Source organism: Chroicocephalus ridibundus, chromosome 1 (assembly GCF_963924245.1).
Source record: "Chroicocephalus ridibundus chromosome 1, bChrRid1.1, whole genome shotgun sequence".
Lineage (NCBI taxonomy): Eukaryota > Metazoa > Chordata > Aves > Charadriiformes > Laridae > Chroicocephalus > Chroicocephalus ridibundus.
Genome location: NC_086284.1, coordinates 32,220,538 through 32,245,137, shown reverse-complemented (window position 1 = coordinate 32,245,137; position 24,600 = coordinate 32,220,538). Strand labels below are relative to the sequence as shown.

Sequence of the window (24,600 nt, the reverse complement as noted above, 5' to 3'; positions counted from 1 at the left end):
TGTTAAATTCCACAAAGGAAGAGAACATCTGAAGAATTCAGCAAGAGCTCTGAAACAGGGTTTAAGCTTGACTGCTTCACACTAGGGCAAATGACAGTGTTCCCATAGTGATAAAGCTGATTTCATTGGTAAGAATAAAATGTTCATCTGACTGACAAAGTTTTGAGAAAACTTGCCTCCAGGTTCCATGCTGGCTTCACAGGCTTTCCAAAAATGAAGTTCTGTTGATTCTCTTGTATGTAAATTTAAAAGAACTAAAAATATACTGCCTTAGCCCACGATAAGAAGTTTATACAAGAAGTAAAAACACTGTTGTCATGGCCAGTGGGATATCATCACTTCCAACACCAACTCTGAAAAGTCCTTCCGAAGTCAAACCCAAAGAACAGAAGAGGCACTTGAAAGTGACCAAAAAGCTTTGTTATTGAACAGACGAACAACAACAGACTTCCTTATCTCCAGGGTGGTGTTACTGTATTAATTCTGCTTCCTTTCTGTGTGTCCAACTTGAGAGGCAACTGTAAAGGATGCTCAAGCTACACTAAGAAAAATTCCAATCAATAGGTCACATGTTGACAAAAGCAAAGTATCATCCCTGAAAGACAGAAGCACCCTTGGATGCTTTGTTCCCCCGATCTTTGATAGCATTAAGGATGTTCCTACTGGTACAGCTATGGCGAAAGAGAAAAAAAATCACATCCATTGCTGGGTATGAAATACATACCCTTTAAATACATATGGAAGAGCACTCAAAGAAACTTGCATTTTGTCTTGCAGGAAGAGCAGTGGTAACTTTTAGTTCCTCCAGAAGGCAATTTGATCATTTACCAAGAAATCATTAGTAGAGCAGATTCTGAATCTCTAGAATGTAGTTTAACAATCATCACATCATGTAAGTCTCAAATTTGGCCTAATCATGACACTAAAACTCTAGGCGCAGTGCACAGTTATCAGTCAGCACCGGTCATGAGCCAAGCTTAAATTTAGTAGATTAAAGCAGTCACTAGAAAACCCATTTTCTCAACATAAGTTACAACAATTTAAAGGTGTGAATCTGTGACCAAAGAAATGTCTTCTTTTGAAGACTAAGGTGAAAAAGTTGTACCCATATTTGAAGGAAAAGGAACACAAAAAACTTGCTAGCTATAAAAAGTCCTGACTCTTGCTGTAAGAAAAGCTGCTCATGACAGCCAATAGAGCTTTCTTACCTAAATCATTTGGAGAAACGAACAAGATGAAAGGAAACGTGATGTAAAATCATAGAACTGTGTATTAGAAGGGACATGCAAAGGTCACATAGTCCAGGGACTTCTGATTGCTCAGGGCCTCGTCCAACTCAGTTTTGAGCACTTCCAATAATGGAGATCTCACAACCACTGGACAACCCATGTCAGTGCTCAATCATCCAACACAATTAAATTTTTTATTGATATCCAATCAGAATTTCCCAAGATACAATTTGCAGCTGTTGTCTCTCACGTCAGCCCTGTGTACCTCCAAGAAAAGCCAGACTCCCTCCCCCATTAAGCTGTTGCAGATGGTGGTAAGACAGCCCCCACAGGCTTCTCTTCCAAACACTGAACAAACCCAGTTCTCAGCCTACACCTAGATGTTATTCTGACTAAGATACTTCACTCCCTGAGCATCTTAGTGTCCCTCATTCCAGGATGTCAATGTCAGATTTTAAAAGTTAGTCATCTGACAGCAAAGTAGTTGCTTGTCCTCAAGAAAGGACTTTCACAGCTAAATGATTACCCAATTAGCTATTAAAAAAAAAAACAACCCCAAAACAGTATTCTGCTGCTAAAAGCACTAAATGTTGTAGAAGGCTCTAAAAGTGTCACACTACTCTCTAATTAACACTTGCTCACTTACAAACACTGCAAATATGAGGCTGCTATTCTACTCAGTATTTTGGCCCACACCCAATCAATCACTGCATTAAGCTGAAAATAGTTTATTGGGTAAAAAAATATGATGAAAGTGAGGTTTTATACAGACAATCTACTTGGTAGCATGGATCCAGGTGTTCCCTTCAGTTACTGGCTATGTCTATTTGTTAGTAGTCCACATAGAATTATCAGGTCATTCAACTTTCTTCCCCTAAGTCAGATACATTACAAAACCACTCAAATACCACTTTCCATACAAACGACTTCTGCAAGTGTTGTGAGAATGCGATATAAAAGAATATAAGGAGAAATCTGAGTACCTAATGGCCAGTGATGTACAAGTTAATCTGTATAGTCAAGCGTGGTTTACCACATGGAAAAGTCCAAATTGTCCCCTTAAGCTTTAGGACAGACCTTTAGATATTAACCTTTTCCCTGAAAAGGGATTTTTTGTTGTCGTCGTTTGTTTTTTTTACTACTGCGTGGAACAGGCACTGAGATGGTCAGACCAACCCTATCTTTAATGACCTCTTCCATCTTTCTAAGGAATAAATTTCAAAGTGGCCAGTAAGTTAAAATAATTCAGTGCCTCAGTATTTGCTATAGATATGAGTTTGCCAGATGTCTCAGCAGGTAATCTGATATATATTGAGATCTGGTGTTTTAAACTGCTCTACAGATTTACTTTGAAATACATTTCTTCAGCTCTTATCTTGGATTATAAGGACACAATCAATTTGATTATAATCACTTTAAGAGCCCAGTGTGAAAGAAGTACATATTTCACATACTCCCTAGTGGCCACATCCTTTGGGAAATCACTACGTTAATTTGGGTCTATACATAAAGAACTTATACTAGACCAGTTAAAGGCATACATGCTTTACAGAAATCAATTTCCTCTGCTAATGATTTTGAAAAGCCATGAACTCCCTGGACAGAAATAGTGAACTGAGTCTACTAAACCGGCCAACAGTTGTACTACATGCTTCTGTCATATGTGATAAGGAAAAAGTGCTATTCAGATTTTGTAGTACTATTGCATAAAATTACCTCAAAATAAAAGAAAAAACCATGCAAGATCAAGCTATTAACGAGCATACTTTTGAGGAGTCATTTATGCTCCTAATGTAAACAGTATTCTAGCACAACATTTAGTACACAGCATTGTAAACAGAGGTCAGATCTTACCTCTTCCTGTATCCCACTGGTAGTAGTTAATTTACTTCCATCAGTAACTGTTATAATTATTGCTGGCTCCAGAAAAAAGGGGTTTCGTCCCTACGGGAAAAAAAGCAATTTCATTTAAAATGCTGTAATAAATTCATAAGCTTCTGTTCAGTCATTAAATGGCCACCGATACCCACCAACAAGACGATGAGGCCTGAAGTACTATCTAGTACCTAAGTACTATGTGCTATGGATTTCAGTCTTTTTGCAGTTAGGCCATATAAAGCTAGACACTTAATATATCTATATTCAACAAATGCATACAAAAACATGGCAAAAATGCTTAACATGGGACTTGAAGAAAAATGTGTACTGCAGTATTCCAACAAACTAGCAGCTGTTTAGAGGGGCAACTGTCTCTTTAAACCAGAGATACTTCCAATTCCCCCTATCCTAGGGTTGATTTTATGCATCATTCGGTAACTGTGACCAACTAAAGCATTTGCATAGTATCTTGTGATCATGTTCCCCGGGTTGAGAACAAATACTCGTATGTTTTAAGGAAAAATCTGACTTGAATAGTACCAGTTACATTTTGACCAAGGTGGTTCAACCATGCATGCAAGACTTCAGAAACAAATACTTGAAAAATAGATAAACTTTCTATATGAATCATTTAAAATAGAAACACATACAAGGTAAGGCATTCTGTGATCCCACCAAGACATTCAACTAGTTTAGCTGTATCAAAAAAAAAAAAAAAACAACTTGGGTTTGCTATTGGCACTTCTTTTTCCTCCTGCCAGTACGCTAAGAGCCTTCTGTCCCTCCTGAAAAAGGGGATACCAAAGTAATCCATGCACATGTCAACTCCAAGCCTGGCTGCACATTCCACTCTAAAGACCAACTGGATAAAAGCCACCACAAGCTTTGGTTTAGTGGGTCGTACTCTCCTCCTATTGCTAAGCTTAAGGCCTCATTTTTCTTCTTCAGAAAACAATAAAGAAAATAACAATAAAGAAAAATACAACTAGACCCACAGTCTAGTTCTGCTTATAAAGACAAGCTCTCTCATGAATGCTTATAAATTACTCTTAAAAAGATGGAGAGAGAACTAATCGGTCTTAAGAAAAAGACCTCGTAAATCGATTTTTTAGAACCCATTTAATATAAAAGATCACCTACTAATTGTGTGCTTAGAACAGAAATATCACCTAACAATTTGAAATACATTTGGTGATGGGTGTCCAGTTTGAAGTGGCAACACCTCATTTACAGTGATCCATAATTTACTACATGCCACCAGAAAAATTAAAAAGTTATTTGCTCAATATTTTCTCAAACCTTAGTGAAAATCCTAAAATGTTCGTTTAAAACAGCATACCATTGCTACAGACAAAAAAATATGCAAAAATAAAATTAAACAGTGAAGATCAATCTCTCCCATGAAAGCAAAGCTAATCCAATTTGAACAATTACTCAAAAGAATTTAAGGACTCTCAAAATACACTCAATTTTAATTAAAATAATTTCCTAAGAATATTTAGCCTTATTTAATTCTGAAGAACAGTTATGGCATGTTATTCTCTGCCAACTAGTAGTTCACCACAACTGCAAAACCTCAGCTGGAAGCTAATTACATTGCACTGAAATAATATTGAAAGCAGGGTTTCTAACTAGAGGAAAAGGATATTATTCTCATGAATACTGAACATAAAAATACTTTAATCCTATTGCTAATAAATAATCATAAAAATCAATTGACAATTGATAAAAATAAAAGGATTTTAGATTTACAATGTTATAAGCAATGCTCTTTAGGTCAATATTCTGGTCCCATTTGAAATATAAGCATTGAAAATTTAGTCTCTGGCATCCCCTATTATCCAGATATCCTTATTATCTTAAACAGTTTTTTGTACCTCAACTATAAGCTTTACCAATTTTACCCATCTAATATTTAAACCTTAAATTTAAACACTTTGGGCTCAGAATTATTATGAAATTATAAGGAAGGAAACGAGAAATTCTAAGCTTGAGCCCCCCCCCCCGAAAAAAGTCTGAGGGAGAAATGACTTCATCCTCAGTCTATCTTTCATAATTTCACAAGTGTTTACCTGTATGACGGATGATTTCCAACATACTAGTCAAGAATCAACCAATATAGCAACATATTTACAAAAGCAAGAAACTCTTTTTAACAGAACAATAACAACATTCATTTGTAGCCAGAGTAACAACTGATTTGAGAACTTCAGACCCCAAAGACAAAGTAACTCACACTTCCACATGTATTATCTACAGAATAACTGTGGAAACACTAGCAGTGCAATGTTGCAGAGTGCTTCACACCTGTTTAAGTAATAAAGGAAAGTTTCCCCTTGAAATCTCTTCTTCACTAGCTAGATGTGAAGATACAGTAACCTTGAGTTCATCAGCTCATCAATACAGCTGTAAATATTATGCTTTCCAGAAGGAATTTAAGAAACCAAGTCAGAGAGTACACAATTCACCACGGAATTATTTAAGGAGAAGTTAACAGAGCTGAGTTCACTTAGTTGCACTTGGGTTCATAGCTCAATGCAATTTAGAAACATGAAACAAGTATCTACCTTCCACCTAAAGGAGCAGAAACATAATTAGAATATATCAAGGAAGAATTTCAGATGAAATGTCTATTATGGAGGTTTACTGGTTTTGGCTAAAAATTTCCATGTCATTAATTCTTAAAGAACACCACTGACTCTTCTGACTCTACTCCTTACCTTAGCTACATAAAGGCATGGAAAAACAGTATTGTCAGGTACCCCTTCTTAAAAAAAAACAAAAAAAACCACACACACACACACAAAAAAAAATCAACAACAAATTACTCTTATTTATAGAAGATCTCAAAACTCAGAGATGTTTTAGTAAATTTGGCAAAATGAAATTCCAGAAGACTTACACTTACCAGTTTTTAAAATAAACTTCAGTAGTTTTGTCAATTACCATTTCAGAACTCTATTTCAATCTAATCAATTTTTTTTTCTATTGCTCTTCCTTTAGAAATATACTATTTAAATACAACACTATGAATTTACACATCTTAGAAACACCATATTCTTCCAAAATATGTAGCAACAGCATAGTGGATGCATATGTGAATGCATATGAAATCAATTCAGCACAGCTCAATTATTTTAGTTATTTTAGTTACACAGTGAAACGGTGAGTGACAGAGCACACATTACCAGCTCTTTGGCAGCTTACAGGTATGCTGGAATGCACTGGAAATCAGCTCAGCATACCAAGGCGTAAATAATAAGCCTGTTTACAACTTACTCTGACACCTAACTAATCACCATGAGGTTTTCTTCATTTCAAAAGCAAAAATAATCCAGCAGCTAACTTTAGTATCATCTTACATTTCCACAAAGGAAAGTCAAAGATAGAGCGCGTGATACCCTGAGTTCTTAAAGTAAGTAGGGTAAAGATCAACTGGGCCTCAGTACCAACACCCTGGGAAACATAAAAGGCATCGCTCATAATTTAAGCTAGCATTATATGGGCCTATTCTAACGAACGTACACGCAAAGATACTTCTGTTCTCGTGTTATCTGTTTTCAGAGAGATTATAACCATTGATAATGGATAAACACTTTAGAGCCTAGAAACTCAACTGCTGTGGCAGTTTGAGTCCTAGTTTACCACTCAGGCTACACTAAATTGAAAAGTTATTTTCAAGTTTTATTTTAAACCCTTATTTTTAAATAGATTTGCTTGTAAACATGTATTTTGGAAAACCTAAATAATATTACTTATTTTTCCAGCTGAAAATTCAGTGGCAACCAGCTCCCACAGAGACTACAGCTAATTGCGTCATGTAGGCAAAGTGGCTCATTTGGTATCCTTTTCAGTCTAAATAGCTGCTAGTGTAATCTGACTGCAAATTCTTTTCAATAATATGCTTTTCCCTCTGAAGGTTTGTAGCCATGGTGAAAAAAGCACTAAGGAAGAAGGACCTAAGGTTTTAATGGCTGACCATTCTGTCCAACCACCAAGTATCATAACATGGTACGTACAAGAGGGTTTTTTCATCGGCCTGCAATCTGCATTTTCAAGGAGATATGCACCAAGGAGACAAAAAAACCCACATACCTCTTTTGGAAAGAAAGTTATTTAAAAATCAGCATCAATCTTGCAAGCTTGCTAAGCTAAAAAGGAACAAGCAAGAGATTCAAAGGCTTAAAACTAACTTATCTGTTACACAACATGCATTCTTTTGAACAATTTGACAGTTTCACGACTATTTGTTCCAAATCACAAAGCAGCTCAGCTACACTGGTTGCCATTTCTCCAGCCTCCAGCTGAAGCAGTTCTGTGCTCAAATACGAAACAAATAGAGAGCTGTGAGCACCAGTGAGCTTCGCGCTGCTCAAACAGGGTTGCAGTAAGAGGCACCCTCAGCCCACCTCAGCCTGCAGGATGTTCTGAGAGGGATCCCCAGATCCAGACAGTAGTGTATCAAATTATCAAGACACATTATTGTCTGGTTAAGACTCTCAAAACGAAGAACTCACTTTCATAGGCAAGTAAGCTTAGCAACACGTTTCAGCATGACTGATTAATACATTAATGGATGATTATTTTTTTTTCCTTCTTCGAAGTGCACAGGTAAAGCAATTCAAGAGCTATTGTGACCTTTAGATGTGCAAGTATACGCTACTACACATGCAATTGATTTAAGACTACTGTTATCTCAATGCACACATTTAAATATTAAATTTCAGAGTCAGAAGTCTTGAAAAAACTTGAGAAATAGCCGAGGTAAAAACATGACCAAAAAACGCCAAGTCAGAGACTAAAAACGACATGTTCAACAAGCAACTTCTATAAAAAGAAATAAGTATTTAGTAGTACAAAAGCTTCATGCCCAAGAAAGGCTAGAAGTTGAAAATAAATGTAAACTGAAATAAAGTGCGTATTTTTAACAGAGCACATTACTAATCACTGGGAAAAAAAAAACACAACACATTTTCAGATCACGATCAGATGTCTAAAAGATACACTTTCATTTCAGTAAATCGCAACATTTAACAGAAGTTCTATTGCACATCCATCACACATTACATTGTCTCAGCAGAGCCTTTTTATTTTCAGAAGTATCAGCCCTCACTGCCAGTAAATACAAAAGCGCACTATCAGTTTTTTCAATTCAATCAGGTTTTTTAGAATTTAAAAGGTCAAGATGCTCATAAATGCTCATGAGAATCTGTGAGCAACTATTGTTCGAAAACAATAGTTTAAAATTAAATCTGAAGTCAAAATAACAGCAAAATTATTAGCTTTAATGCTATTTTTTTAAGCTGATGATAGCTTAAAAAAAATACCAAAACACCGAGCTTGAATTTCAACAAAGTAAAACAGATTGTCCAAATCCATCATAGGTTTCACTTACTTTTTATATCTTAGGAACTTCAGTTATGCTTTAGCAAAATCGTGAAATGTCTAAAACATTAATTCAACATTTATTAGAGGCTTTCCCCTTCATTGATCAAGGCAGAACACTAACAGTCAAGTACACAGAAGTATTTAACAGCTGCTCTATGCTCTGATACTCAGCGACACAAGAACTGTAGCATCTTGTGCAACTTCTTACTTGTCCCACTTGCATATTCAGCTATTTTGACTATTTTCTATTATCCCTCCAGAACCAAGCAATGTAGTTGTGGAGACCTATAGAATCAATTGTATTTTATGCATTCACACAATTGTTTCCCAAGTCACACACACAGTTGAGTACACTGGCATCATAATGGTATTCCAGTGAATTCATAATTGGCAATATAACTCTTCACAAAAACTACTTCTCCCTTAAGATTTTTTTCAAACATACGTAGACATGCGCAGTAATCATGCACATATATGTACACATTATAGTACTCAGGAATGAATGCGCTTTCTACTTCAACAGATTAGTAAATTCTTCCCTACTACTTGATAAGAAAAAAAATGTCTTTAGATGGAAGCTTTCCCAGATGAAGTTATGCTGCTTATCACTTAATTAATATTTAGCACAAACACACTATTAAACTCTGTGACCTACCAGAACGCAAGCAAGAATACACTGAGGGAGAAAAGAGCAAGAAGGCCAGCCAGGTTCCACCAGAACATTCACTTTAATAAATCTGACTTCTCACAGGATATGCCACAAGAGCTCTATGATTCTGTGGCCAGACTGAGAAGTACAGCACCTCTGAACTGTATCACGGTGTTATCCGAGTGACTGAACATGCACGATAAAAACAGCTTTGAAACTATATTTATTTGTTATGGCCGTTTTAGAATACAAACTGACCCCATGAATGGGAACCACTTAAGTGTCAGAGAGACTCCTGTGATTTCAGCCTAAATGAGTAAGAGCTGAAGAACATACTGGAATTCTGTATGGGATTACCGACAAGCCAGGCTTCATGCACAAAGAAAGCTGCTAACTCATCTCTGTTTTGCTGTCTGTAAGATTGTTATATATTCCCTTGATGCTGGTGATTATTCAATAGATAATGCAGTTTTGCAGTGGTAGCAATTCTGTCCTACTACTAGATGATCAGGTATTTGTAGAGCGGATATATTTCAAGATCGCTTTCAGAAGCCTCAGAAGTTCAATGAAAGCTACACTAACCAGTGTGAGTTTTACACAGGATGCGTTTTGAAGTCTGTTATGAAGTTCTCAAGAAATGAAAGCAATTTTAATATAAACCAGAAGTCTCCCTTGATGCCTGATTAATGGCAAAGACAGACGCCAGATCATTCACAGATCAGAATCTTACGAAACAACCTAATGAAACACTATTCTAGGAATTACACTACCACGAAGAAAAAATGCCCAGTGTTTTTTTGAAAGGGCTGCAGGACAGTGGGAGGATTCTTACTCTAGTCCACAAACATCTGCAGTACGGACACATACTCTCTATCATAAGACTGAAACCTTTTAGCTCTCCCTGCAGTATCCACGATGGAAGGACTTATGCTCTACCTCCCCTGGCAGACAGGCATGCCAGGCAGCTGGAAATACAACCTCACCCACAAAGACAGGTTTCAGGAAGAACACAAGTAAATTAATCATCTGCTAAAGGTAATTTGAGAGAGCCCCTTACTAAACCCAAAAGAACAGAGCTCTGCATCTTAAGAGGAAAATGACTGCTATCAGAAATGCAGGTGATTTAGCAGGTTTTAGAAGCTTGAAGAGTAATCCTCCATAGTCCCAAGAACCATAAAGATCTAGTTCCTCTGTATATGAAACACTATACACACACAGGGTGGGTAAAAACACCAAATCTCTTCAAACGAGGGGTGAGAGCAAGAAACAGATTTGACAAATGCTGAAAGAGTCTTAACTGAGCCCATAACTATGTACTATGAAAACACCAATTCTCAACACCACCACTGACTCTCACAAATTGGGACTCACACAGTTTTTGTTGCAGTTTTACCCTCATAAAAGGGACTTTTATAAATTGATGTTTGGCCAAAATAGCACATGAGAGTACCTCACCTACATAAACTTGTCTTTTTACTTTGTAATTGGAAAACTAGCCGGCAGAGGGGGCACAAGTTAATAAAATCTATCCTTGTTTAGGTGATTGAGTAACAAGGAGATAAACGTGAGGCGTGCTCCATTAGAATACTACCTTAAAATACATAAAAACAGGTAAATACTTCTTTTTTAAAACCGTGTATACCTTAAAAACCCTAAATGATTGCGCAAGTACAAATAAGAAGTAACCAGTCGCTGAACCCTAATCTCTTGATCTAACTCTATGTTTAATCCAAGAGTTAGTTCATGGTTTCTGACACCAGGGACAGCACATACTATCGTTCCACTTCTCCCTTTTTTGCTGACGATTGGACATCTTCTGGAAGGCTCAGCTACAAACATTCAACTGTATTACACACACACTCTCCCTTTTCTTTTGAAGCTAAAAAACAGCACTCACTCTCAAATTATTTTCTCTTTTGCAGAAGACCTTAAAAACAGAGCTTTAAGAAAGTTTACTAGAATTTATCAATGTCTGAACTCACACTTCCATTAACTCACCATCTTTTCCCCCAAGGAAATGGAAAATGCTCTTCAAGCAGTCATGACTTCTGCTACACTCATTCACACTCAAAGTCAGGATATCAATGGCAACAATTTTGCAGTAAGGATGGCTACCAAAAAAAGAACTTTCCTCCATGAGGTAAGGAGATTCTGAAACCTAAATTCACCTATGTACAGCTGTCCTTCCCTGTAGACTACAGCAAGGTTATTATAAGCAAAGTAATTTTTCATGTCCTAGACAATTCTTTAGTTAACTACATTACAAATACCTAAGAGTTACTACAATGCCCAAGACATGCACTAATCACAGGTTCTTATTTGGAATGTCTATGGAGGATTACAAGGTCGTTACATGGTTTTTACTTCATCCCTTACTGGCACTACAGATTAGTAGTAGATAAAATTATTTTTGCATACACAGTTAGGACATTGATTTGGTGACTGAACTTTTCTGTATTTCAGGTGACTGGAACAAATGAGTTGCAGGTTTAAACAAAACAAAAAAACCCCAAAAACCAAAAAAAAATGAAAAAAAGAAGCAATTAGCAAAAGGTTTTCAAAGCAGAACACCAGCACAACAGCAGACTTTTCCTAAAGCCGAGCCAGAAATTAAACTCCTCAACACACCAGTTACAGAATATAAGAATAAAGGAGCATTCTTGAAACAACCGCTATCTCCATAACATAGGCTACAGAAGTTCCATTTAAGAAAAGAAAATGTAAGGTATTTAGGAAAATAAATGGGATGGAAAAAGTAATTTTCTCCTAAGCATTTAAAAAAAATAAATATCTTCTAAACAAATAACTATCTATGGCTTCAATTAACTACTGGAGCTCCAAACATATGTGATCTTATACTTGTCCTGCCCAGTCTGAAAATCCTACCGCAAAAAAAAAAAAATAAAAAAAAAAATCAAAGATCAAGTCAGATATCACTTCTATAATTAAAAATACTAACAGAGACAAAACAGCTGAATTGCGCAAGACACACCAATCCCTTCGTGCAAAAAAAAAAAAAAGAAAAAACACAAAAATATAATTAAGCACATCAGCTGCTTGCTTTGCCTGAGCTTGCAAGTTTGTGTTCCATAGGCAATGATTTCATTGCATATCCATTTTGAAACATGTAACATAAAAATTCTCTGTGCTTAGTATCTTTTTTATAGACGTTCATATCTTTACACATTCTGGGTTTCCAAGTCTGGCACTGAATGTACTGCTTAAAGACTACTTAATTGCATAACTTCAATCATTTTGAAATTCTACTCAAAAAGTTTGTGCCAAAAACAAAACCAAAACTAACTGCAAGAAAACCAAAAGAGCAATCCAAAGCAGTCTGAAAAGGAGATTCAATGCAAGAAGTGACCATTTTGGTATACAAAAATCTCCATATTGAATAGTGCATGTGTGTGTCAAGGAAGCATTTTTTGACTATGTTCGTACTGAACAATAAAGGAATGATGAATACATGGTAGGATTTCCTAAGACATCAAACTTAAAATCTCAAGATGTCTTCACGTGCCTCAATCACAGAGTTCCCAACACTACTAAGTCAGAGTTTCAAAAATGCCAATTTAGTATAAAGGTTTGTCCTGTCTCTTTCATCTAAGAACAAATTTAATTGAGTTCTAAATAACAGATTATATAAGTGGTAACTTCTTGATTAACTTCTAAGTGCTCCAATTTAGATAAGGTCCTTGGTAAGTTTCAAAAACAATTGAGTCCTCAAATATTCCACAATTATGTGACATTCTCAAAAAAAAACAAACACAAAAAAAACCTAAACATAGAATGGACTTCATATACAGTGAATTACAGCAAATAACTAAACAGTGAAGAACAGCAATGAAATGAAGAACAAAAAGCCACTAACACTTGAAACATGTAAGCACTGATGTGACAGATACCCAATAATCCCAAAAAGGGAAGAACTTAAACTTTCCCTTACGTTAAATAAACTGAAATATATAAGCAGCAAAGCAACTGTGATCAAAACTTGTACCTTATTTTTAAGGTAATGGAAACCTGTCACTTAAAAACATGCTCCTTCTCAGCTACAGATTAGTAAATGAATCACTACTGAAATCATCTGAAATTGGGTAAATCAACTAACAAATCCTGTTGGTTTCTAAAGTTATTTGACTGAATATAGTAAATTCAAGCTGCTAAAAATAGGTTATATTTGAGCTTTTATAAACTTCAAAAAAAAAAAAAACATCCATACCAAACATAACTTTAAAGTCAGCCCCAAAGAATCTGGGTTTAAAGATGATTTTGGTCCTATTTCCTAAAAACATTTCTGAATGCTTTATTCCAAAAATAACTGACCTTGTCAAATCCTGGATCAAGTCCCTAATTACTGCAGCCTTTCTGCTTCACAGCAATGACTTTACATAGCTGGTCCTGGCTCAGTCAGTGCAATTCACAGTACTAAGCCAGGCCTCTGTTCTCCATATACTGGAGAAGGGTAATGAATATCACAGTTGCCAGCACACTGCGTAGGGAAAACACACAAAAAAACCTCAAAACAAAAAACAACACCATCACCACACAAAAAAAAAACCCCAAAACCAAACACACCACCCAAGGTGAAAAAACGAAAAGAGAGTTCTATACAAAATTCTCCCGACCTTTTTGGGGGTCATCAATCCAGAGTACTAACAACCTGACTGGAAGTGGCTTACTGACTCACAAACATAAGGCAATTCTTCTGAATAACCGCCTCAAGACTTCCCCACCACTCCCTCCTGGAGTTTATCACCACTACAGCAGGAACAACTCAGCTGTTTTAAAACAGATGCTGAACCACTACAGGTCACAGTCCAGCTTATTAAGGATCTGAATCAATCATTGATTTATTTTACTACATGAAGTCACACTCACAACTTGAAGCAAGTCTGGCACAACTGTGGGCACATGAGAGGCCATAAGTTCAGGAGCAGAGGAGGTAGCTAGGCTGGATATATCTTGTATACAGATGTATACAATCAAGTCAGCATTCTTGGATTCAAAGCCCTCGGGAGCTTGGGGGACATTGGTGAAAGAAAGAGATGGCCACTTTTCCCTCATATTCTGTATGCTGAACAGCAAAAAAGAGCATCAGGGTCCTAAATTGATTTCAATGACAAATATTCTGGATTTGTTCAATGTAGCTTTTTGGCTCAAGGAGACATTGACAAAATGCGCAGTGTATTCAGGTAATTTATCCTCAAACGTTACTATTAGATGACATCAGATTAACACCCTGCACTCCACAAGCAGTAGCAGTTACGTGTAGATAGGAAAAAAAACCAAAACCCTATAAATTAAAAGAAATGGGAGTGGCTACACTGAGCAAACATCAAATGTCATTATTCAGGTAGAAGTTTCCTCGCAAAGTCAATAAGAAGACATTAAGCATTATTTTCAATACACAAGTCTCCGAATTGCTGTCAAACCCCCAGAACTAGAGACCTCATCTGCACCACAGTTCCTGCTAGACCAGTCTTCTAAAAGACCTCAGATGTTAAAGAGACAGAACTATGTTAGACATAATCAACACATTTATCTGCTATTCTAGTTATCTACCAGTGCAGTGTTGCAAGATGCACATGTACCACCCGTACTAGAGTAACTAGAGTAGGATCAGATTTTAACAAATCCTCTTGTCCTCTCATACAACCAGAAATCTTATATATTCAGTATCCCAATCATAGTCATTCAAGATTCCTGACTAAGGTTCGTATCATATTTTGCAGCCAGCAACTTCTTACCTAAATTCAGCTGTAGGCACTAACCTAGTTCACCTACTAGAAAAAAATACCAGAGTGATTAAATACATCCCTTACATATTTTTTTTTTAAATAAAATATGCAGGCAATAATAAAGAACCTGAAATCCTATTTGCTGTCAATATTCAGAATTATAATAGTAAAAATACGCTGATACATGGAAAATACTTCACAAACGTGATATCCTTCATAGACATCACAGAAATATACTACAGGATCATCAGAAATCTCCTATGGCTCACAGGCTAGCCCACTTAAAAAAAAAGTGATAAAGATCTTTTAATACATATGAAAGATTTATCCTAAATACACATCTAACCATGATCTCCCATCTGCAGTGTTAATTTTTCTTTAAATGAGACTGGTCTACACTTTGGACAATTAAAATTAGCACCACGATTACACAATGCAAAGTGGGCATTTGATAAGAGTTCTGTTATTAGCTAGATACTAACACTCACAGATTATATGAAATTCCAATCTGTTGCATAAACAACAAGTGAAAACAACTTGAAACAAGGGACAGGCAATATGATGCTAAAAATCACAACACGAAGTGGAAACATTAACACGCTCTTTAAGTGGGAGATGCAGAAATGGGAATATTCTATGAAATAAAAGACTCACTGCATTGTTAAAGGTACAGAATGTGCTACACGAAAAAAGCAACAGCAAGCAAGACTCTCAAGCAACACAATCAGTTTCAACTGAGCCTCAGTTGAATTAAAACTCAGACATATACACAAGTAATGGTTGCTCCCTTCAGGCTTCAGAGGTACAGACTGTCTACAACAGAAATACAAGACTGAATGTAACTATTCAGTCAGAAAAGTAAAAACAAACTTAAAGAGAATAAACATAACCATGGAGACACTGGGGGGAAAAAAATAAATAATTGTGCTTCACACCATAACCAAACTCCTGGCTCTCTATCTATGTGTATTTGCCTTGCCTCCCTGACAATTGGCTGTGATGAAGTGCAAACACATTTCAAAAAAGCAAGAATACTTCAACCGTGGAACACGTGCCTTTAAGCACCCAAATAAGAAAGCTAGTATATCCAAGGAGTCTATAACGACCTGAGGCAAATGAACTGTTCCAGACAGAAAGTCAAGCCAAGAGACAAAATTTTGGTACACCTAACAGGCCTTAGACTCTCTCTGATTACTTTTTAGTGAATCCAAGAATATCAGCCGAGACAGACATTTGTATCATCTGCTTAAGCTTTGGCAGCACGAATGCGCTCACCCGACCCTTAAAAATCAAAGCCACAATGAACGTGTTATGGCACTGCCCCTTCCAAATCAAATTTATTGAAATACTGAGCACTTAAAGATTCAAAGCGGTCAAAGTATATTTGATATTCAGAACACAAGGAAGTATCTCACTTCTTTCTGCTAGTGAAACAGATTGATGAGATCATTTTCATCTGAAAAAAATAAAGTAAGCCTGTTTTAACTTTTGAATTCTTCTTTAAAAATATACTGGATTAGAACTAGACAAGTGATTTTAAGAACACTTAAATCTGATGTAGTTATTATTATTGAGACTTTCATTGAACTTTTTTACTCTGGGAAGGCTGAAAGACATGTAGTTCCACCTCACAACACAAAAAGACACTTGCAACGATGCCTGCCATAATTCTCATTAAAGGATACTATAAAACAAAACTAAAAATTACAAACATTTCAAGAGCAGACAAGATGGCATATTTAAAGGTTACAGCCTAAAAAGTACAAATTAGAAGCAATATGCTTAATTTCATCGTGTAGGAGGTGAGAAAGACTGACTTTCACCAGCACTTCACATATAGATCTTTGACATAACAGGCTTATAGGTTTATGTCAAAACCACTTCTATTCCACAGAAAACAGGAGCTTGTGAGAAATCCTTTCTTATCTGTATTTCTGCCATTACCACACTTAAGCTTGCTGTGTTGTTTTCTACTGTCTGAAATTCTCCTGTTTGGTTTTGTTGGGGGCCCGGGGGCGGGAGAATGGGGGAGTTGCTCTAGAAGTGTAAACTTCTGCCTCTAGCAACATAAGAAGCAAACTGCCTGTGCCACCATGCCAGCATGACAAAGCAGGAAATGCTAACCCAAACTTTGGTTCCAAATTTGGATGCACACTCAACACAGGCCATTCCAGTGCAGTGTTTATAACCCCAGAATGACAAGACAAAAGTCATGCTTGAAGGAGTTTGACTTTTGAAAGCAAGGAAATGCAGGAACAAAGCTCCAAAAACCAATTGGAAAATAAAACTGCTCAACAATTTAAAGAAAACAGTACATGTAACTGCAAAAGCATAATGTTTGCAATGTTAGGGGACAATATGTGTGATCGTTGTCGATTTTTTTAAGCTCAGCAGCTCTTAGACACAGGTAAGCGCATAAGCAAGGAGTCAGTCTACAATGTGTCACTTAAAATAAAGCTGTCGTGCCTATAAGCACAATTAGACTTGATCTCCTACGTATGCTATTTACATGTATTTGGAATACTACTGTATTTAAGTCATTATGGCAAAACACACTGTTCTCTACAGACCAACAAGGAGTTTTACTGTGTGAAATTATCACTGTAGCTACAAATGGAGAGAACTGTAAAGTAGTAGTTAACCTAAGATTAGATTCTCTGATGGTCATACATGGTATGAATAAAACCCTTGGAGAAAAACTGTGGTGTTTAAAAACAATGCCATTATATGCAGGACACCTTCCAGGTCAGAAATAAGTCTATTCTTAATCAGTTGAATTCCAGTTGGATTTTAGTTTGCTTCAATATTCCTTAGTTATACTTTTGTACATATGTGAAATGCACTGCAGGGAAAAAAAAAAAAAAACTTTCACCAAGACTGCACACAGCCTGGTAAATCATTCAAAACAGTGTTTCTTGTACGAGTCTAAGTCCAGAGGGCACCCTGTTCATCTCTGTGAATGAAAAAAACCTATCCCAAATCCACTTGGATTACAAAAACATTATAGTTGATTTTTCTGTTTCAAAACAACTAAGTTAGTATGTGCTTTAACTCCTCTAAGCCAGTTTTACCATATCAATAATAATTATGATTCTGAACTCTGCGCAAGATACTCCAGTGAGATAAAAAGCTTATGTTATTGAAAAGTGCTGTTTCTAGCCACAATATTAAAATGAAATTTCACCCTGAAAAAATTTGGAAAAATACCGTGATACATCAACTCAACCACTTTGAAATCCACTCAGATAAGTACATTTTATCCTCTCAAACCTCATTCTATGCAATACTGCTGAAAAAAATAGTAAGAGACCTTTGTTAGGCAATTAACAATAGGCGAGGTGAAACAGACAGGGTATCAGAGAATCAGAGCTTTATCTACTTCAAACATCCATCAGATTCAAGTTTTGGTAGTGCTGTGTTGGTCCTTTGCACTTGAGTATCAAAATACCATTGGTATATATTTTACCTACCTTAGATTTCAGAGCTCAGTCTTAGAAACTTCACTACAAACTGCAAATAACTGAAGTACATAGATGGTTCAATTCAACCATTTGTTTATAATTTTGCTGTATTATAAAAATAGATACATTATTCATGTTTTCTGTTTCCACAGAAAGAGAAACATATCTATTAGTATTTAACCCTTTCATCAACTATAAGAAGCTGCACGTTTGCCTCACTCAAAACTACTCAGTTAAATTGTGACTAAACACGCACTGCTGAACAAGCCACAGCTGTAAGATTTAGGAGTGTATTCCAAGAGGACAGGAAGCCTCCTAGTAAAGGGCTTGGTATTTCAGACTACCTGAGACAATGGAGAAGCTGAACTGGGGAAAATATGACGAAGAGAAGTCAATTAGCTAAGTGCAAACTGGGCTAATGAAGTACGATGTTTTGTGTGATATGACAGTGAGCCCTTAGTGAACTTAACGTGTTTAAACTGCTTTCTTCCTGAAGACATCCAAATCCTGTATTTTTTCCTAAGCTCTCTACAAAAATGCAGAAGGTGAAGAGGACCACTATTTTTAGTGAACGCTAGAAGATGACAAACCTATTTGAATGTTCATTCTTCTGCTATCATAATCAGCACACAGCATACTACATGGGGAAAAAAACACTGCAACTATTATTGGACTCAAACAATATAATACAGAATTTATCAATCTGGAAGTGCACTAAAAATTAAAGGAACAGTTACCTTAAAATATGTGTACTTTCCAAAATCTTTCATTGTTGACAAACACCTTCACCAAAACGTGCATCTAACTACTCCAGGTAAGACAAAGGGTGTATATAGCCATATCTTAGCATTAATATCAGAAACAGCTCATGAAAAAAATCTTCAAGGTTCTTGATAATCTAAATGTGTTGACAGTGTCCCTTTAAGATTTGAATATGAGATACTGTGATCAGGTAATACAGCTGTATGGTTGGTAACTCAATCTTCATGAGCAACTGCGTCAGTACTTATTTACTGAAAAAGTAATATCATAAATACTCATGTTAAAAATCCTAACATTAATGTTGCAAGAAAATATGAAGCAGGAGATTTTCCTCCATTTCAGAATGACCATTCAGCCATCACTCTTGTTCAGGAAGTCAGCTGATGGAGAACTCTGGTCTACTTTGAAAGAAATCAAGTAGAGTGAGTCACGCTGACATTTAAACAAACAGTTCATACTCAGCAGGGGGACAAGACATCATGCCATTGGATGACATAACCAGATGACCCCAACGGTCTTGTCATTTGCACATATAATAAAAATCTGTTTTACAACTCATACATATGAAATAAGTGGATTTAGCAAATACCTTAGAAGCTTGTCAATACACCAAAACACAAGTGTGTTAGTCAAAAGATGTTAAGCCAGAGAAATTTTCTAGAGCAAAGCTCAATAAAAGTTTAGATTTATTACTTCATGTAATACCACACCTTAGATCATCTAAATGGTGCATTTTTGTAAAATTATCTTCTCGCTCCACTCTAAGATAATCACTCTTCAAACATCTATCTGCTATACTTTAGTTCACTACTTAAATATTTTGTGGTCTTAATATCTGTAACTGCTTTTAAAAAGGTGCATCGGCATTTCATATTCTGAGTGAAAACTATTTCAAATGCAACTGAGCATTCTGATCACTTTTATTGTCCTGAACTTGTAAGTTTCACATACCACATGCATTTAAATACCCATTTATCTTGAGCAAATTTTAGGTAATAGACATGAACAGGAAGCTGACAGGATAACATGACATGGCTCAAAGGCCAATGTGAAGTTAAGGAAAGTTAACTGCCCTGAATCTCATCCTGCGAGCACCGAAGGACCAGCTAAGCGCTCAATAATTTGATCTGATTTATGAAAAAAACACTACTTTGATTAGTATAACCAAAATGGGAACCTGTGACTTCAGCAGCAGATGACCCAGCACTTGCAATATATTCATCTATTTTTGCAGACACTAAACAGAGTTAGAATTTCTAGTTAGTCACCTGACTGCACATGTGAACACCTCTTGAACAGCCAGCTCCACATGTGGAACAGAGCAAAACACATGTGTAAGCAAGGGTGGATTCAAGCCCCCATAGAGACTTGTAACCAAAACAGATCAAACAAAGAAAAAGTCATTGCTCCACAGACAAAAGAGCAGCTATTTGCAGTAATGAACACTACTAGTGAGTGAAAACAGTCATGACAACTCAACTGCCCACTTGATTGAGTAGTTGAGCACAGCTGGTTCACTTGAGCAAATTATTTGACATGGGCTGAACGTGTTTGACAGGGGTTTAGAGTGTTATAATAATCAGCAGCAATGGGAATGAGCAAGTATTTCGTGTGTGTGCCTACAGTGCTAAGTGTTCAAAAAAGCTTCACATAGCTCATGTAACTAAACAAAAACATCAGAAAATGGGAAAGATTAGCACACAGATGTATAAGAGGACAGCAGATGGTAATATACAAAAAAATAACCATGTGTGGAATTAGCACTTTTTTTTTTTAAGTTTCATCACTAAACTGGCATTTTAAAAATGTTTAGGCTCACTTGATCACCTAGTGGCAAAGCCACACAATGCAACATGAGAGAGAGAAATTTCTTCCCAAACAAACATGGCATGGTACCACATAGACTCTGCTTAGACTAGAAAGGGGAGGGGGGAAAAAGGGGACTTATTTTCACAACCACATTCCCAATACCAAGAGCAGTAACTAATCCTCAGATAGTAGAGGAAGCATTACATGAGAACAATAAATGAAAAAGGGGAGAATCAAGTTAGTACGCCCCACATGAAAAATACACGATACACTTTTCCCAATACTAGTAACATCCTTCATGCCAAACAAATCCAGGATTTGGTCCAGTGCCAGAAAGAACTGGGTATGCTTCCTAAAGCACATGTTTAACCTAGAGTTTCTGTCTTTTAGCAACCCATACTACTGAGCAAGAGAATGCTGGCCCACCCCAAAAAGAATTCCTGCTTTAAAGGGATAGCTGCAATACAGACATTAGAAAAGCACTGCTTCTCAAGGCTCTGATACAATAGACAGGTTTATAAAAATAAAGGTATGCAGATGTCCTGTCCTCCCAGAAGAGAAGAGTTGTAGTAAACAACTAAAGAACGGGTTTCTAAAAACCTGTGCTCCATCCAGTACTTTTGGACGTGCACTGTTTTTAGAAAAATGGCTCATCTCCCAAACTGTACTTAATTGATTATACAGCACTGTATAAAGAAACCAAAGTTTTCATGATCCCACCAGGCTCACCAGCTAAGGTTCTGAAACACACAGTTGATACAAAAAACCCCAAAGTTTAACTGAGAAGGTCAACTTTGAGACTACATCACAGTTTAAAAACTGAGGAATAACTGAAGTTAAAAAAAAAAAATAAAAGAAAGAAAAGTTGGGTACAGTCAGCAACTGCATTTCTTCAAACTATCTGAGCTCTGCTTACTGTTGAAAAACACCCCATATTGAGTATTTCATGACGATACCACTTTGGACAACTAGCTAATTGTTGCCTCTGGGAAGTTTGTGTTTTATGATTTTTCCACCTATTAATAGTTAACCTACCTGCCCATAGTTGTCTATGCCAGTTACTAATCTATTTAAGTTTAATAAATCAAAAGCTGTCCTTAGGGACTGGCCAAGAGTCGTAAGGCCTTCAGCTTGAAGGTTTTTCAGTTCATTCATAAACGTTGCATGGTTTTCCTTCCAGCCAGCCTGAAAAGAGAAACGTGAGAAGACTTATTCCCCAGATATGAGCTTTGCTTTCCTGTTAGGCTACCAAGTGCCCGCCTTGCTGCACGCCGCTCACTACAAATGCTAACAAAACACCTGAGAAGTCACTAATATTTAGTGTTGTTCCATAAAGCTGGAAAATGCATACTTCTCTTAAACCTCAGAGCTTCCCATCTGTCAGATGAAGATTTTTGATTTGTTCCACAGGACAAATTTCTGTGCAGTGACCGATGCACAAACCTTATAGGTATTTACACTGCTCCCCCACAGCCCTTTCGAGGTGGAAGTCGACTCCGTTGTGAAGAGACCTCCAACAGGTTCACGGTCCTGTGTCATGTGGACCCTCCGCCCCCTTCCCGGGGTCCGCCTCCCCCCGCCCTCCCCCGCCCCGGCGGGGCTGAGGAAAGTCCCGTCCCCTTCCGAGCCCGGACTCTCCGGGCTGAAGTCGGTCCTTCCCCCGGCTCGCTCCCTTTTCCAAGCTGAACTCTCCTTGGGAGTTGCTGTCACTTCTCCCAACTTGAATAAATATCCCCCACAGTTCATTGCTGCGCTCTCACACACACACACACACACCACACAGGGGGAGAAAAAAAAAAAAAAAAAAAAGATGTCGGCCATGTTGATGTCAGCGCTGCCGCCGCCGCCGACGGAGCCCCCGTGTGCCGAGCTCCCCTGGACCGCCGGCAGCCCGGGCGGGGCGGGCGGGGGGGGCGGCCGCCGGCAGCGGCGCGGAGGGGCCGGAAGGAGGCCGGGGGCGGGGGGGCGGAACGGGAGGACGGGCGGTGAGCTGGGGTTACCTTGATAGCGTAGGGTGGCTCCTCGAAAGTGACCAGCATGTACCTGTCTCCTCTGCTGGCCGGGTCCCGGGCTCGGAGCTGCGGCGCGGTGGGGAGGGCGGGGGGCGACAAAGCAGAGGGTGAGCCGAGAGGCCGGAGCGCCCCACCACCACCATCCCCCCCTCACCAGGCTCGGCTGGGCACGGCCCGGCGCGGCCCTCCCCTCCCTGCCCGCACACACACTCACTGCCGCCCGCCCGCCTCGCCCCGCGCCCCCGGCCCAGGCAGCCCCCCGCGCCCTGCCCCCCCCCCCCCCCCCCTCCCCGCGCAGCCACTCTCGCTCTCTCTCGCCTCCTCTCGCAAAGGCAGAGCCCGGTACCTTCATGAAAGTCTCTACAGCGCCTTTGGCTATGTCCAGATAGGTGGTGCCCAGATGGGTGCGCTGGTTCATGGAGGCGGACGTGTCTATCAGGAAGAGTAAGATGGGCATAGTGCGGAGGGGCCGGCGGCCGGGCGGCTACATGGACAGCGGGCGGGGGGCTGAAGGGAGAGCGGCGGGGCGGGGGTGGGAGGAAAGGGAGGAAGAAAAGAAGAAGACGGGGGACAGGAGAGGAGTAAGTGGCTGTGAGTGCTCTGCACGGGGAGGGGCGCCTCCCCGCTGCCCCTCTGCCGAGGCGGAGGGGGGGGGGGGAAGGTGTTGGGGGGGGAAGGTGTGGGGGGGGCAGCCCTGCCTGCCCTGCCCTCCTTTGTGTGAGGGGCCTGCTCAGCCCGACACAGGCTGGTTTATGAGGGAGAGGCGGATAGGGCTGCGCTGCTGCTGACCTTCCCCCCACCACCACCACTTCCACCACCTTCCTCCTCCTCCTCCTCCTCCTCCACCGCCGCCCGCCCTCCCCTCCCCCTGTTGATGTTACTCAGAAGTTTTCGGGCGGAGCAGCCGCAGCCCCGCCAACCCGGCACTTTTCTCGCTCTGACTGAGGCGCTTCCTCGCTCGCCGCCCGCTTTTAAGGCAGGCTGGGCAGGTCGGGCCCCGCCTCCCGGGGACACGTCCCCGCCCCACGTGACCCCCTCCCGGACCCGCCATAGGGCTGGCAATAACCGCCTCATTAGCATATTCAAATCAGCGGGGTGGGGGGGTTGCCGGGGCCGCTGAAGGAGCGGTGGTGCCGCCGCGCAGGCGCAGTGGTGGTGGGGGGGGACAGGGACAGGGACAGGGACAGGGACAGGGACAGGGACAGGGACAGGGGCCGATGCCGTCGCTGTTCCTTCGGTGAACGCTCCTGGGGCAGACGCCCATGAGAGGGGCTGAGGGGGTCGATGGCGGTGTGGGCTAGGGCGGCAGAGAGACCGAGAGCTGCTGCTGCCCGGGTCGGGCTGTTCCTAGGGCTCGGGGGTGCCGCCTCTCGCGGGGAGGTAGCGGCCTGCCCGACCCGTCTGCTGTGGGGCGCGGCGGGCGGGAGGCGGCCTGCTCGGGGTGGGAGAGAGAGCGGCGGGGGAGGCCCCCTGGGGAGCCGGGGTGGTGACTCCGGGGCTGGTGGTTTGTCCCCGGCGGGAGCGGGCGGGTGAGTCACGGGAGGGAGGGAGGGAGGGAAGGGGCGGGCGTCGCGGCTCTCCTTGAGGCTGCGGGAAGGTCCCCGGGCCGCCGCGGGGCCGGGCCGCGGGAAGTCCCCGCCTGCCCCGGCGGGTCCTTCCCCCCTACCC

General features: G+C 39.6%; 1 protein-coding gene across 2 annotated transcripts in view; it reads right to left on the bottom strand.

The window, feature by feature from the left end:
• The window catches only part of INTS6 (integrator complex subunit 6), a 46,341-nt gene extending 22,472 nt beyond the window's left edge, over positions 1-23,869 (bottom strand). For both annotated transcript variants that reach the window (XM_063333746.1, XM_063333737.1), the window contains exons 1-4: positions 23,279-23,869; positions 22,921-22,998; positions 21,956-22,105; positions 3,084-3,173 (exon numbers count right to left, since the gene is read on the bottom strand). In XM_063333746.1, coding sequence (XP_063189816.1) covers positions 3,084-3,173; positions 21,956-22,105; positions 22,921-22,998; positions 23,279-23,389 — 429 coding nt within the window. In that variant the 5' untranslated portion in view covers positions 23,390-23,869. The remainder of the gene's footprint in view (positions 1-3,083; positions 3,174-21,955; positions 22,106-22,920; positions 22,999-23,278) is intronic.
• Positions 23,870-24,600: the final 731 nt, after the last annotated feature.